The sequence below is a fragment of the Saccostrea cucullata genome, unplaced genomic scaffold, assembly GCF_032062105.1.
Source record: "Saccostrea cucullata isolate Sc308-1 unplaced genomic scaffold, CSIRO_AGI_Scuc_v1 ctg10, whole genome shotgun sequence".
Taxonomy (NCBI): domain Eukaryota; kingdom Metazoa; phylum Mollusca; class Bivalvia; order Ostreida; family Ostreidae; genus Saccostrea; species Saccostrea cuccullata.
In genome coordinates this window covers 720,695-737,255 of record NW_026938566.1, presented here as the reverse complement: position 1 = coordinate 737,255, position 16,561 = coordinate 720,695, and the positions used below count along the sequence as shown (strand labels likewise).

Genomic DNA, 16,561 nt, shown 5'->3' with positions numbered 1-16,561 from the left:
AATGATAGATTATATTTGCTGACAAAGTGATTGTATCGACCATATATAGAATATACGAAACGATGGCTTTAAAGGTTTAAACCAGACTTCTGATATTCTTGTTTCATTCACTTGTGTGTCATTAACTGACCTCGTATTGGAAATTGTTTATAAGTAGAGCATGCTGAAATTGCGTAACGAATCAACTTTGAGATATATACCCCAAATGCAGGTGATAAAGGTATATTCCTGCATGAATAAGAAAACCCCAACTAAACAAGCTGAATCCACAATATAATAAGACGCTTACTTTTCAAGGTGCAAATTTTCGACATGTCTTGCTGTTCCATTACATCTCTCTCTCTCTCTGTTATCAATTTTTTAAACTTTAAAATGAAATACATTTTGTAAAATCATTTTATTAGGTATAAGTTATATCGTTCTTTATACAGAATTTTAATAGATCAATCAGTTTCAAATGAAATGTGACTTGAAAATTTTACTCATGTATAGAATAAAATAATTATATCTATATATATTTGTTAGTGCATATGCATAAATAAATTGTGATTTTTTATTTTAAATTCTGCTTTGAGGGGAGAATTTCCATTTGATTATAACAGTCAATTTAAAGATAAGTGTGGGGGGGGGGCTCTATACGATAACTCATAAATAAATAAATAAATAAATAAATAAATAAATAAATAAATAAATAAATAAATAAATAAATAAATAAAGAATTTAAAGAATTTATCAAAATGTAACATTTAACAAAATTACTTGGAAGTTCAAACCCTGATTTAATTTTTTTTTTAAATCAGTGTTTTATATGTTTAACCACGAGACAAAAGGTATGATCTATTTTTTTTAAATGATTAATCAATATAATTTACTGTTTGAAATTATTTGGAACTTTGCTGCATATAAATTTTTAAAGAGTTACTAGTATATAATATTTACCTTCATTGTAATTCATGATAATTATATTTATTGGAATGAGTACTCTATAAAGAAATATAACAATTATACATTATAAACATGTAGTCTAAATGAGCTTGATGGATATATATATATTGGTAAATTTTACAGATCTAAAATTTGATTTATATTCGAAATAAAAACACAAAAGTCTGTTCTCTCGCAAATGGGCATATGAATTGTTTGAAGGACAAATTGAAGACAGATCACACTAGTCCGCAATTTATTTTCAATCGGGTGTGGTGTTCAATTATTCGAAACTGGATGGAAGCGCGCTGGATGAAAACAGCACACAGCACGAAAATAATCGGGGTTTTCTCCTCAAATGGTACGGTATATGTACATTTAAATAATAATCTGATATTCATTACGTTTATTTGCTCTGTGATATAATTAGTTTATCTTTTTTTCCCCTGAAGTCAACTGTACAGGGTGAATTTATAGAGAAGGCCCGACTCTACACTGCTCTACTCTGCTGTAGACTATACCTGTACACTACATAATAGTTTTATATCCAGATAGAGAGATCCGTCCGAAGATTTTGAAATGAACATCTTCAATGTTTTTCTTAATTTCTTACCATTTAGAGATTTGTGCTTTTTATTCCAAGGCAAACTACTTTAACTCTATTTCTTCTTTTATAAAATAGTTTTGTCATATGGTTCAAAAAGAAGCTTTCATTAGGGTAGAGAGGGCCAAACAGTCCTCAACCTGTTATCTATCTGTTTCTCTCAGTATTACTTGCCCTTAAACTGAGTACTCTGAGTCCGAGTAGGGTGCACTGTGTGACAGCTGGTTAAAAGGTAAAAAAAATAAAGGACAATAAATTTCAAAAGGATGGAAAGAAAATGTAAAAAAAAAAAAAAAAAAAAGAAGAAAGGCATAGTAGGAACAATACCCTGAAAATTATAAGAGAGTTTTTCATACAATTTTTTTTTGGATGGATTTGATTCATTGAAGTAAAATACATTATTTTTAAACTCAATTGTTAACTGTACAGCTATTCTACAAATCTCACAAAAAGACCTGATTTTGCAAAATACTCAAAAAAAATTTTATCTTGAGTTTCATTTGTTGGTTTCTGAAGATGTCATCTACAGCATTACCTATCCCTGAACTGCACAGAACATCTAACAAAACCATTTGCAGTTGACTACGAAATGCTGGAATTATCTGCAAGAGGATTGTTCAAGTTCATGCCATTGTTCTGACCCCACAACACCCCAAATAGTGACTACAAATGTCTCAGATCAATAGAGTATGGGCACAGCAACGCCGCTGAACATTTTGGTTAAATTACTAGTTCAGAATGTTTATCGGAAAGCCTAGCTGTTATAAGTTTAAGAGTGCATAGGCTTTGTAATGAAAGTGAGACAGAAAACTGCCTCCAGGACGTTGAAAGATTTGGTGATGGTATTGTAATGATATGGAAAATGATATTACATAAAAGTAAGACTGATTTGGTTCATATTCAAAGGACTTTGTTGAAAAAAGGTTCTCTAACAATTAATGTTCTACCTGCACTTGCCTTTTCAATTTTGCAGCATCCTGGAACCATATTTCAATCTAACAATTTGAGAAGTTGCGTCTAAGTTCATATATTTTAACTATGCTTTACTCACATTGGTCAATATTTTAATGAGCTATGAAATTTTCTCCTCTCATTCAACCATGGACAGAATTGGAGTGGATCATACATTAATTACATTTTGGCAGTAGTTTGGGAAGATTAACAAGTAAAAACAAAACTATTTCTTCTTTCATAATTTTAGGCATCAGGTTTTTGCATTAGGACAAGACAAAACTCTAGATCATTTGCCCAAAGAGCAAGTGAATCTAAAAGTTAATGTCATTCTCACTCTTTTTGTTTTTAAGGACTGATTAACCGACACCCTGGAGATTGAGGATATGATATCAGCCTGTGAAACACAGGAATTTGTACCATTTGGAAGAAACTATATCGAAAAACATCCAGGAATATTTCAACTTCAAGTACAGAATCATGTATGTACAGAACAAGGAGTGCCCTTGGTCAAGTCATTCCGAGATATTTCCATCACAGATTCTAAAAAGGTGAGTTTGTTTTCATTAAGTATTAACACTATTGTACATGCATGTATATCTATGACTTAAAGTTAATGCATCTTCATTGTGTTTATATATGTTATGAAGTAGCACTTATTATTTAGATTTCAGTCAATCAAAAGAATTAAATATGGTAAAAGCATTTTTTTGCCCCCCCTTCCAAATAAGAGACTTATTTTTGCACAGTCTGCTAATATTTTGAACATATTAATTAATTTGAATGTTATGTTGATTGAATATTTTTATTGCTATGGTAATTTTGATTTTTTTTCTAATACATGTATAATTCTTGCTAAATAAGGCTATATTTTTGTCATTTTGCAGCCAAAAGAACAGTGGTCATTCAAAAGGCAGCATAAATCTTGTCCGTCTGACCATGACACCTGTGATGAGGAACTGTATGTGAGTGGAAACACGGTCATCTGGAGCCATGGGGGGCACGGGGGAGTGCAGCATATCCTCAAATCCTTCACCATGGACACACCTGTTCTACAGGTGAGGAATAAATGCTTTAATTTCTTAAATGAAAACTATATAAGCTAAATAGTAGTAGTTTAGGTTTCTTGTTTATAACAATTTGGTGCTTACAAATCTTAGTTCTGCTGGATTATAGAAGCTTTAAGTATTGGTAAAATATCCTGAATCCTTCAGACTTTCTGTTACTATATCAATGATCATCACTTTTGAGATGTATTTGGCTGTTCAAGTACGTGCATGGAAGACATGTTTCAGGTGTCGAAGGCTTTACGGATTAGTAGAAGTATTCATTGAAAAATGACAAATTTATCAAAGCATGCATTCATATATAACAAATCTTCATTTTGTACCACATTAGATCTTTTGGTCTGGCTTGAATTAAACATGGTACAAATTGATAATTGAGAAAATGAAACTAAAAAAGAAATGATGCAGTTTATAATATACATGTACACTCTACTTTTAAAATATTTAATGAATATCATTACTTTATCATTTTACAGGCACTTTGGTTTGATTTCATTTTACCAAATACAGAGACAATTCCAGATCCCCCTAATTCCTTGGATATTGAGGGTAAGAATTTTACTGCTCTGTTGTTAGGGCTATACAATGAAGTCACTCAAGTGACTTATTGTAGTAAGGTTCCTTTATTAAAGACCCAATTTTTTTACCGTACGGTTACCTGAGGAGGGGGAGTGGTCTAGGTAACAGTGGTGTTATTTACCTGGAGACCCCCAATAATAAAAATTTTATACACGTAGCATTACACAGGAAGTCTGTTCGGTGATCAGGGTCAATATTCCGTGTTTCGTGTCTAAATTTGAGTGAAACTACTTGAAATAATTGAAATATTTCAATAAAAAAAATTTTTATAAATACTTTCAGTGATATATAATGAAGAAAAAAATTATATACAGAAATATCGTTTTTATATTTAAAAAAAAAAAAATGACAAATTAAAGAAAAGAACACAGAGTAAAACTACAAAGTAAACATATCTTTTTAAATTAAACTTGTGTAAATATCAAATTTTAATAAAAATAATATAATAAAATATTCCATTCATAGGTAGGCCTATCCTCGTGTGAACATATACAATGTAACTACGATAGAAATATTGCCTTCGTTCTGATCAACAATAGTGTCGAAAATATTCCCCATTTCCGGGTGTTCGTGTGTTTAAGTTTTTTATTGTTTGCAAGATTTCTTTTATACTTTTAAGAATTGATATTTGGCTGTATATATACACTTTTTAATTTCGAATATTGGATATTGACAGATGTAAGGAAATTCGAACTAAAAGTTACAATCTCAAAACTCCTAGCTATTTTCATTTCAGAACTTTACAACGGAACATGGTATAGATTGTATTCATATATACATAGATAAAACATAGGATAAATGCTTTTTTTTTTTTATCCGTGCCGTTTGTGCTAAATATCTTTTCTTATTTATCATATTTCAATTTTAATCGGCAATTAGCGTTTCTGTGCACGGACTGGTCTAAATTCTACAGAGCAGATATTTGGACGACATATCGCCTAAAATACAATATAGCCGTTGAGATTAAAAGCAAATATTTTATGAAGTCATGTTTTAATTATCTACTCTCAATTGTTTTTAAAATAAAATTTTACCAAGATTCTTTTTTTAACCCCCGTGTATACATGCGGCTACATAAAAGTGTTTGACGCGTGACCAGGCAATCGTTTTCGAAGGACATAAACTCAGACTATCGGTAGCTGACCTGTCAATCAAATCAGAAGCTATTGTTTTTTTAATGATTGACAGGCGGTAAATTATTGATCTTGAATCAGGTAGATTTTGGGGGCGTTAACATAAAATTGGGTGTTTAACAGGCATGTATTCTTTGTCATCTTTTGAATATTTTCAAAGTTTCTCTGGAGATTAACAGTTTTTGTACATAACAACTAAGTAGAAAATAAGGAAGAGAATAAGTAATCTATGTTTCCTTCATTGTTTCATTCCTTTGGTGTTCGTGATCTTGAAATCTTTTATGGAATGCAATTTGCAAGTTTAGAATTCATTGTACAGTATGCATGGTCCATCTTTTATTTGTAGGGGAGCTTCAGTCAGGAATCTGTGTGGTGGAGATGGGCTGTGTAAGCTGTTTCTGTGAAACAGGAGAGGAATACTCCATGGCACTGCCATTTCAGGTGAGATCAATTTGTTTTGATAAATATATAGTTTTGGTGATTGTCAGACAAACACTTGATTAATTTGGACAAAGGAGTTTTTTTCGGGAAGTTTAATGGGTACTTTAGCTCACCTGAAGCATTTGTGTACAGCGCTATAGGTGCAAACTTTGATCAGTTTTAGATTTCAGTCCTTCCATGATTTCTATACATTGAGAATCTATAAAATCCATTTATAAATGCTGCTCTTCAGCAAATTTTTTCTAGAATTCAAATAAAATTTGTTAAGCAAGTAAAATACACCAAGGGACATAATTTCAATTTTCAATTTTGATTATGTTGTCATAGCAACTAAACACAATTTACTTGTAATAATTTCTTTCAATGCCTCTCTAACTCTTGGTACATGTACACTATTAGAGTACATCAAAAAGCATAATTCTGTGCAATAGTTTATAATTATGATAATCAGTGTTGCCATTGCTTTTGTAATGATTTAGATTGCTAATGTTTGGAAGATGAAGAATGGCCTCCTCTTTGAAAGAACGGTGTCAGTAGCAGAGTCAAGTAATGCTAAACGGTAAGTAGCGCTGTATTGCTGACTGAAAAAATCTCAGTTTTTTTATGTTTAAAAATAAAATTAAATCCAGTCAAAACAAAGTAATCCAGTAATTTAATTGAATTTAGATGAATATAAATGCTATTTTATATTAGTTTTAGTCACTGAGTTGTCAAAATGCATTTTACTCTCTGATACTTTTTTTGTCGGAAAACTAAAATTATTTTCTCTGTCAACTTTCTCAAATTTTTGTACGTGTACTACAAATGCTTTGAACATTTAAATGGAGGTTTAATTCTTTACAATGTTATTAAGGAAAGTATGTGTAATTAATGGAAACTTATTGATTAATATTTGTAGAAGTTTCCCAAATCAAACCACATTGTTCAGTATGTTACATTGCTTGGATGAAGTTTCACCAGTAATTATGAGAACAAGTAAGCATTTTTTGCATGCATTTGTGCTTGGCATTAGTCATATTGATAATTAAGTATCCTCCTTCAATATTCCATTTGATGAAGTTAGGCATGGGATGGGGCCACAGTAAGGAGTCAGAGTTTTATGCAGTTCATATATCTCTTGAAGAACACAAAAGGCTACAATGAAGCAGATTTTATCATAACTTTAGATTTTTTTAAGTTTTTATAGTAAGGCCAGCATTTTTTTATTTTTAGGTTTACGAACATCAGAATGAAAAAGTCCCATAGGAGGAGGAAATAAAAAAAAAAATAAAATTATATTTTGGATACATTATCGACTTTTCTACATTAATTTTTGCTTCTTTTTTTATGCTCTCCTACTAGGCTTCTTGCCACTGGACGCATAAGGGTTACAAAGGGAAAAATACCACCTTTAATTGTTCATTTCATCATCTACCTGTTGGGGGCAGTGATATAAATCTTTTGATGTTGGACAAAATACAGATTTTTAAAAAAAAAATCAATTTTTAAAATCTCTTTTAATATATCTTCATTTTTGTTTTTAATGTGTGGTAGGTATTATTCTAAAATATTTTAAATATACTCAGACCTATAAAAGTAATTTCCTTTCATAAAACAGACATATTCCCAAGGAGTATTGAGGAGTAGGGTGGAATTTTTTTCAATTAAGTGTAAAATAATTTTTCTGGCTGCCATAAACGATACTACATGCCTGTATATATTTGTATATTCTTGTTTTTAAATAGTTGAAATATTTTATTTCTTTAGGCTATTGTTTATTTCTTCCTCAAATGGACTTAACTTCTCCCATAGTTTTATTCATTACATCTGATGCATAAGCCACCCTTTTCTGAAGAATGATGCTAAGACTGTAAGCTAGAACAGAAACCTAAACAAAGTCTCTGACAATAGCTACCATGGGCAGTTTTAAACCTGTGGGAGGAAAATAATTTACAATTACAGACAGTTACTTTTGAATACGGATACATGTACATAGTTATCTCACCAACATGTCACTTTGCAACAAAGTCGTCAGCATTTTATTGTTCACTGAACGGGTGAAACGTTTTGATTGGCACTCCTATCGATAAATATTTACATTAAACCAAGCTTTAGTGCTGCTATGGACTTGACACCATTTAAAACCGGAAGTACGAGTTCGTAAATTTGAAATCACGATCCCGACTCAAATTTGACATCGGAAAGAAAAAATTCTGTTTTTTTTTCAATTTTATTTTTTTTCTGAAAATTCAAAATCTTGAGCGGCGGGTTTGTAAACCTAAAAATAAAAAAATGCTGGCCTAATTAAGTGAAACAAAGTTTTTTTCCCCCTCATTTATGTCATCCATGGAAATATTGGTCAATGTAAAACCTTACCTTAAATGAGCATTAAATTATTGATTAGATGAAATGCACAAAATTTTACCCATGCAAGACATTGGTCATCGAAATGAAAATTAAAACATAAATCCTTCAAAATTACATGCATACCTTAGACACGAATAAGGTTTTTTGATGCATTATGAATACAGGTTATGATGAATATATGTAATTAGAATGTTGCAGGTCATGCTTGTATTTGTTTACACAGATGCCAGTGGTGGGTTGAAGGTCTCCTACATGACGGACACTTCTCAGCACATTGTATTTACCAGTGTAGAACCATCCATAGCCCTCATGTACGACACACAGCTAGGAATTCACTCAGCCTGGAAAATTCAAAGGGCAAAATTTGAGGTAAGTAGCTTTATCATATGCTAATTTTTTCTCTATTTAGATTTTGTTTTCAGAATGTGCTGAAGGAGAGAAGATAGAATGAACCAGCTGATTACAAGTTTTAGTAACTGTATACCTTATATTTTGCAAGTACTTAATATTACAAATGTTTTCTTCAATGTCAAATTGCAAAATCAGTGATACGCAAGAGGTCAGTTGATGAAAGGATTTTATATGGATTTCAGAAAATTATAAAAATAAAAGTTGAAAAATTTATATTATGCCAAAGATGATTTTCATGAAATGCAGTTATCAATTTCTAGAATATATTAAGGAATCTACTGTAAAGAAAATCAGACATCAATTATTTTGAAATTTTTCTAATTCTGTAGGACTGTAACTTAGTGTGTGGTTCAATGGACACCAGCCTCTACCATCCTGTCCCTGGGACTCCCCTCAACAACCAGTCCAGCTGTAGCTCGCGATACTTTGGCAACCTTTCCTCCCAGTCACCCAGCGTGTCCCCTATGAGAAGTTTTTCGGGGAGAATTAGTTCCCCTGGCGGCCTCCATCTTCCTCAGCCCATCAGTCCCATGATTTCTAACATCACAGCATCCAGGTAGGTCAAGTGGTTTGATTTGTCAAGAAATCAATGGTTTTTGACAATACTGTCTAATGAAAGTACGATAGAACTTCAGTATTTGAACTTTGATATCTTGGATACCATGGATATGTTGAACTGATTTTGAAGTCCCAGCTCCTTATTCTTCAAGTATTTTACCCTGGATATGTGGAATCCTTGGATATCATGAAGTTTTTTCCCAAACTGTCTTAATTGAAGCTTTTCAACAGATTACCATCAATACAACATATTAAAGTTAAGGTGCAAAATCCCAAATTAAATTTTTGGTATGTCTTTTTATTAGGTCACAGTCACCAGCCATAACAAGTGGTTCTCTTCACCGATTTCACACCCCATCTCCTAGCCTCAGCAGACATTCAGGAAACTACTTCAGAACACCCCCAGTTTGTTCCAATAATGTTTCCCTCATCAATGAAAGCTTTACAGAGTGGGTAGAACCTCTCAGACCAGAAGTCTGTTTAGAGCACATCTGGACTGAGCCAGCTCCAGCAATTAGGTAAGGAAAGTTCAATTCATATCATCCTGACCTTCTTGTAATATAAATTTAATGCTGACATGTGCTTTAAACTGGACAGGCAATATACTGATTTTTCCTATGTTTAAATGGGTTCACATTTTCAAAATTCGTGCTTCAAGATTTTATAGAAACATTAGTTTTCAGTACAAATCTCAAAAATTTACTGTCTTAGATTGAAAAAAAACTTCAAGACATTCCTGTTCGAATATGAATTAAATTTGAAATGGTCTTTTCATGGAGTTTTAATTTGTGCACTTATCTGTTTTAGGGATGGATCCCTGGGGAAGTCCAGCAAAGTTTTCCAGATGAAAGATCTCTGTGGACAGCAATACCTGTGTTACCTTGTGTCATACAGACAGCAGTTACGGTAAGTCATACAGAATAATTATGGTAAATCAAATTATTGTATGGTTCCTTGTGTCATACAGACAACAATTATTGCAAGTTTAATCATGTTTCTTTAATATTAAAAAAAAGGTATCATTTTAACAGTATATGATTTCCATAAAATAATTGTGTTATTCTTTGATTGGAATGTTTGATACTTGAAATGTGTTGTAATTTAAGAAACACAACAAATTATACATATATATTTTTGCATTAAAATGTTGGGTTTTAAAGTGATACTCTTTCTTTGTATCTTTCTATCTGATATTTATATTTTCTTGGAAGTACAGATAATGTCATAAAAGTTATACCTGCAAAGGCTCATGAGCTTTTCCAATTGAGGTAAGCTGTTCGTCTGTCTGTCTGTAAACACTTTTCGAGTTTTATGGTGAAGGTTCTTGGGCATTTTTACAATAGTTGAAATCAATAAAATAGATGTGTTATTATTTATTCTTTTTTTTTTTCTTTTTTTTTTGCAGAGTTTAAATCTGTTAGTGATACTTGATCCAAATGGAGTATTATTTATTTACAGTGGTGTAACCAAGGTATGAGAAAATCAGCCTCAGATTTGTTATACAGACAAATTACTAGTATACTTCTTAGGCATTAAAACTTTGGCTTTAAAGTTTCAAAATTCCTAAAAACTATTTTCTTGTAGAATGTTAAATTACTACATGATTATGTCATAAAAATTTTACCCCATTTTTTTTTTTTCAAAAATGTTGATTTTAACTTGGTCACTTTCTAAGCTTTTGATCTAAATAATTTCTGTTTTGTAAAAACAGCTGTATTTTTTTTGTATTTTTCAGATAAATCGCCTCCATGTTTCCACACTGCCTCTAGGATCTGGGTCTATAGAAATATATGTTCTTTAAAACCTGTGACCCCATCATATATATATGCCCCTTCAAATCATGAGGGGAGACCAAAGTTTTACATAGAAACATATAGGAAAATTCTTTAAAAATCTTCAGCAAAGCCATTATTCATCATATATATATGTGCTATGGATCAGGCAGGAGTAGGGCGGGGCCAAAATGGCCGAAAAGTTTTACATAGAAATATATAGTTCTTTAAAAATCTTCTTCTCAAGAATGACAAAGCCATAATTCATCATATTTATATGACCTTTTAAAGTTTATCCAAATTGAGCTTTTGGTATGAAATATATAGTGAAATTCTTTAAAAGTCTTCTTCTCAAGTATGACAAAGCCATTATTAATCATATTTATATGGAAGCATGGGATCATATTTCAAGTATTTTTACTTATATAGGCCAATTCTTTAAAAATTTCTTCTCATGTCAAAGCCATTATTCATCATATTTATATGGAAGCATGCAGATTTTATTATATAGTTTTTTAAAAATCAATCATTTTCTAGGATTGCATGGCACTACTTTTGGATTTAAACTTTACAATAAAAAGCCATTTTATACTAGCATTGGTGCTCATGAGCGTTTTGTTTTTGTTTAATTTACAAATTTTGACTTTGTCACTTTCTAAACCTTTGATCTACATGTATAACCAAAAATAAAATTCTGTATTGTTATAGAAAGCTCTTCACACTTTTTTTTTCAGATAATTTCCATGTTTCCACACTTCTAGTTATATACAAGGCTTGAGAGATAATGCAGACCCCCTAGTGCTATGGATCAGGCAGGGTTTGACGAAGAGGTAAGTCTTCAAATTGCTTTAGACTTCATGCATGAAATTTTAAACTAAGTTTATCCAAATTAAGCATTTAGCGTGACCCTTTATGAGGTCTGTTTTGTATGGAATCATTGAAATGGGATCATTTATTTCAAGTTTTATTTAGCCAATTTCATCAAAGAATCTTCATGGTAGATTTCATTTGTTCAAATGGAAATCCCATTATTTCCTTGACTTAATGTTTTTGTAGAAACTCTTTCAATATACATGTATTTTTAATTTCCAACACATGCTAGTTATATACAGGGCTTGAAGCTTTTTGCACAGTAAATCAATTCATTTTTAAAATTGATATTTTTAATACATTTACAATTTTGAAGTTACAAATTTTTATCTTTATGTGTTTTAAGATTATTATGTTTTCTTCACAAACTACAAAATTTGATTTAATTGATTTCTAAGATTCACCTTGTGTTTTCATATAAACTTGTATATATAAAATTTTGTTTTATTTCTTCATTGAAGGAATTAATCAACGGCAGTATGTGTAGAGCTGTGATGCCCAAATCCTCAGCCTCACCTGGGAGTAAGTATCATATAATCAAACTTTTATTGGTGTAAACCATATTTCTGTGTCTAGCACACAACCATATATAATTACTTTATTAGACAGTTGATAAGAAATAAGGCATTTTTATCGCATATTATTTGTGAGTTTGTTGAACCTACCTTTTTAATATCGATCTGAAATTTAATTTCAGTTGAGAAATGTTTACTGTCACTAAGACACATGTTGCCGCGAGATGTCGCCATCACTATCCTTGGTAAATGGTACACGGCCAGAAATACGCCAGGAGGGTTAGGGAACCAGTCAGAGTGGGCTCTGTTTACCAAAACTTTGTTTGGACTCATGGGATACGACACATCCAGACTAGCTTTGACTCGTCAGGTATGGTTTTATGTTAATTGTGTGTCCCCAGTAAGGAGTTAGTAATGTCTGAAAACTGCAAATTTTCCCCCCTGAAATTTAAAAAGAAAGGTCGTTTTTGTATCTTAAGTCACAAAATAAGTTTCTCCCAAAGATAGGCACAGAAAAACATTATTTTACAATCATGATGAAAGTATTATTGACTGGAATCATTTTTCATTCTCTTTGCAGGAAGATGCAGACATATCAGCTTCACCCTTGATGCTTGCCAAAAAACCCAGACAGTCAGATCAGGGCTCAGATGATGTAAGTACATGCTTTTCTATTTCATTTGTGAAATTCAAATTGCAAATTACACATTGTATTCAAGCACAATCAATACTTCTTTTCTGTTTTTAGGACTGGGATACCATGATAGGTTCTGACCATCATAAGTTGGTGAAATCTGTGTTTGAGAAAAGTCTGGGATTTCAGGCTCCCATTGACAAGTTGCAGACCTCGAAACACTCCCTCCCGTCCTCAGTTAACACTTCTGCTGTGCTGTTTCTACAGATACCAGCTGTGTTCATAGCATTGCATCTTACATTTGAGGTACATTACCTGAGGTTGGGTAAAGTTCTTGATTCTGCTTTGTCTATGGTTTGTTCTGGTAACTTTGAGTTTTAACTCAAACATTTTTATTTAGTTAGATGACTTCCTGTGGAATACAGTGTGTATGCCGTTAATCTAGAAAAAGTGAATGCTCATATTTACTAAGCTTAACATTACAGCTTGTTTTTAGTCTTAATTTTCTCTCTCTTTTTCCAGGAATTACAATTAAATACAACTCTAGTTGAAGAGGTTGAAAATTTAGTGCCTATTTTATATCAACTTTCAAGGTAAAGTTTAAAAAATTTTGCATGAAGGCAGGAGATTCTGCTTAATTACCATAATCACTCTAACTATCTATATTGACCACAGGGACTGCTTTCTAAGTCCCCTTTCTGTAGGCTGTTCTCTGACCTCTCTGGGATTGCCTTAATATTTCTAGTTGATGATGTATTTGGCTGCCTTTGTGGAATGTATAGTTTGCTTCAGTATACAAAGATGCATTATTTTAGCATATAATGAACTCATCATCAAAGATTCATGCTGTATGTTTCTTTTCCAGTGACCTAAGAAGATCGAACTATGCAGATTATTACTGTAGGAAATTCCCATCTTTGTTTGACAGTTGTAGTGATGAAGAAAGCCAAATAACGGAAGGTAGACAGACTTCATATGTAAACAAATTTGTAAGCTTAAAGCTTCAGGATATACATGTAATTTGAAAGTTGATCTGGTAGAATGACAGCTTAGGTTTGTTTTTCTATTTCATTTCAGAGCATCTTTCGAGACTGCAGTACCCCAATTTAGATTTTGATTATGTGTTCTCTGTTGATCAGTGGGTTTGTTTTGCCTTGAGGCAAGTGGAGAGTAGACCCTTTCCATATATTCCTGCTGTTTCTAATCTTACTAAAAGCATTATTTCGGTAAGTTCTTAAAACCGGAAACTGGAAATATTTTTCTCATTTGAGGAAATGGTAAAATGTTGAATAAGATTTATTATTTGATTGAATAAAGATTATTGATAATGTGTGCTAATATACATGTAGTATAGTTAAAGACTTCATTTCTTAATAAATGTAGCGTTACATTTAGTTACATTTTATTTCTTCAGCTCAAGTTTTCTTTCGCATTGTCAACAGGATGTATTTTTATCATCAAAGAATTCATTAATTAAAAAATGTTTCTTCTCAGCTGTATGCAGTCCTGGTCAAACAGCATATGACAACAGAGCAAGCAGTGGATCTTTGCCTAAGAAGGCTTGCCCCAGCAGGTTTTATAATTACTTTATATAAATATTTGACTTTAATTTAATTTCATGAAATTTTCAGTCCAAAACCGTAGGAGACTGACATTTTACATATTTATGCCGTAATTTGATTGGTTGATACATTTCAGGTCACAGGGGACCGGTACCAGATCTGTCTCTCTCTAGAAGTTTTTCTGTGACAGTCCCAACAAACAGTGTTCAAGAAAGGATTGTGTTGTACATGACAGACTTAGGTATGTACACTAAGAAATGTAGCATTGTAGAAAGGGAGAATTTTAGTGTTCAGTGGTGAGCAATTCAAAAGATAATGTAGCTGTAAAATTTATAACTATTCCCCCACCTCACCCCTTTAATTAGGAGGAGAGTCCAGATTTAGCACCAAAATTATTTCAGTGCCGCTGATAAGGAATTCATGACATTTTTGATGTTCTTTTTGCAGGCATGACTCTAGATGACTTGGAATATTTACCCATAGGTCTATCCTTGCCTTTAAGAGAAGCAATATTTCACTGCAGATATAATCCCCCCTCTGACTGGCCAGAAGAACCTTATATTCTCATTGGTAAATACTAAATATCAATTAAGTTTTAAAGTAATTAAAACATTAATAAGTATTCTATTCAATGAATTTCCATTTGTTGAAGATGAAATGGTTTAATCATTTATGCACTGCTTGTAATTTGAGTACAGTCAATCTTGTAATCCTGCACTGGATTGGACCAAGGAAAACTTTGAGATATGCAAGGGTTCAATACTTTGAAAGTAAAATACCCTAAGAAAAAGTACATACACTGTATTACTTCCAAATTGCTTTGACATATCCATGATATTGGAGATATCAGTGTCTGAGATATTGCGGTTCAGCTGTATTTGTATTATTATCTACAATCTTCTTTTACTCTACCAGGACGTCAGGATTTATCACAGCTTCTGTCTCTTGGCAAGACCAAAAAAGTGTGTTCCCCAGGAATGTATTCCTATAAGCCTTACCCAGATGTAGAGGGAACACAGTATGAAGAGGATGGCATGGAACATTTAGACCAAGAGGTGAACTGAGATATAACATATCAATATACATTTTTATTTATTTGCCTTGTTATGTATTAGAGCCAGAATAATAGTTCATACTTGAAAGTGCATGTATTTTAATTTACAGAATACATTTTTGCAATCCTTCATATTAGCTTTATAGAGGGCTATCACCTGTTGAAATCGTTGGCAAGTGTGTTTTTCCCAGAAATAAATACATAACTTGTGCCTTGAAAAGAAACAGTAAACCCAGAAAACAATTACAACAAACAAATTACTAGTATACATATACATGTATCTTAATACATACAGTATATGTCTATTTTCAGCTTTTGAGGTTAAGATTCTCTGAAGATTTACGGGTGTCAGAAGCCAGGCGACTTCTTCAGTCCTCACGTCCAGCAAGAATTGCCTTAACCCAGAGACCAGAGGTCAGGTAAGTTCACCAAGAAACAGTTATTTGTGAGGTAGATGATGTTTTACAGTGAACGTTGCATCACAATATTAACAGTTGCTCTTCTAGGATGTTCCAAAATAGCTGTTATTACATTATTAGTGATAAGAAATTTGAGTGTGTATTTGTGATCGAATTTTGGCATTATTTGCTAGGGTGCTGAGATCACTAAAATTGAAAATTGCTAAAAACTAGTGCTAATTGTAACGGGAACCGTTACAGATGTTCCCCAAACACTCCCAAACTCCCTTTCGGTGCCATATTCCCTGTAAGCTTCATTAAATAAGACACACTTTGTGCATTTTTAGCTCTACTGGTCAGAGACCAGAAGAGCTTATGCGATAGTAATGCGTCCGGCGTCCGTCCGTCTGTCTAGCTGTCTGTCTGTCCGTCCGTCTGTCTGTCCGTCTATCTGTAAACAATTTTTCAAAATGCTACTCCTCCTACAATTTTAGTCTGATTTCAATTTAACTTGGCACACAAGTAGACTACACTAAGATACATAAAATAGTGCATCGGTATTTGATTTCGATGAACGTTGTTGCCATGGTTACTAAAAATAGAATTTTCTGAGAAATTCCTTTAAAACGCTACTCCTTCTACAGTTTTGTTCTGATTTCAATATAACTTGGCACACAAGTAAACTACACTAAGATACATAAAATAGTGCATCGGTTTTTGATTTCGATGAACGATGTTGCCA

General features: G+C 32.4%; 1 protein-coding gene across 1 annotated transcript in view; it reads left to right on the top strand.

Annotated features, from left to right (window-relative positions):
• The first annotated feature begins 1,180 nt into the window (after nucleotides 1-1,180).
• The window catches only part of LOC134250646 (anaphase-promoting complex subunit 1-like), a 34,311-nt gene continuing 18,930 nt past the window's right edge, over nucleotides 1,181-16,561 (top strand). The window contains 26 exon segments of the mRNA XM_062732998.1: nucleotides 1,181-1,285; nucleotides 2,833-3,030; nucleotides 3,367-3,537; nucleotides 4,023-4,095; nucleotides 5,605-5,699; nucleotides 6,179-6,258; nucleotides 6,598-6,674; nucleotides 8,269-8,414; nucleotides 8,786-9,012; nucleotides 9,320-9,532; nucleotides 9,822-9,997; nucleotides 10,260-10,282; nucleotides 10,420-10,485; nucleotides 10,750-10,806; nucleotides 12,118-12,178; nucleotides 12,354-12,541; nucleotides 12,752-12,826; nucleotides 12,920-13,111; nucleotides 13,328-13,398; nucleotides 13,671-13,765; nucleotides 13,883-14,031; nucleotides 14,300-14,378; nucleotides 14,504-14,608; nucleotides 14,815-14,937; nucleotides 15,283-15,422; nucleotides 15,734-15,840. Coding sequence (XP_062588982.1) covers nucleotides 2,866-3,030; nucleotides 3,367-3,537; nucleotides 4,023-4,095; nucleotides 5,605-5,699; nucleotides 6,179-6,258; nucleotides 6,598-6,674; nucleotides 8,269-8,414; nucleotides 8,786-9,012; nucleotides 9,320-9,532; nucleotides 9,822-9,997; nucleotides 10,260-10,282; nucleotides 10,420-10,485; nucleotides 10,750-10,806; nucleotides 12,118-12,178; nucleotides 12,354-12,541; nucleotides 12,752-12,826; nucleotides 12,920-13,111; nucleotides 13,328-13,398; nucleotides 13,671-13,765; nucleotides 13,883-14,031; nucleotides 14,300-14,378; nucleotides 14,504-14,608; nucleotides 14,815-14,937; nucleotides 15,283-15,422; nucleotides 15,734-15,840 — 2,954 coding nt within the window. The 5' untranslated portion in view covers nucleotides 1,181-1,285; nucleotides 2,833-2,865.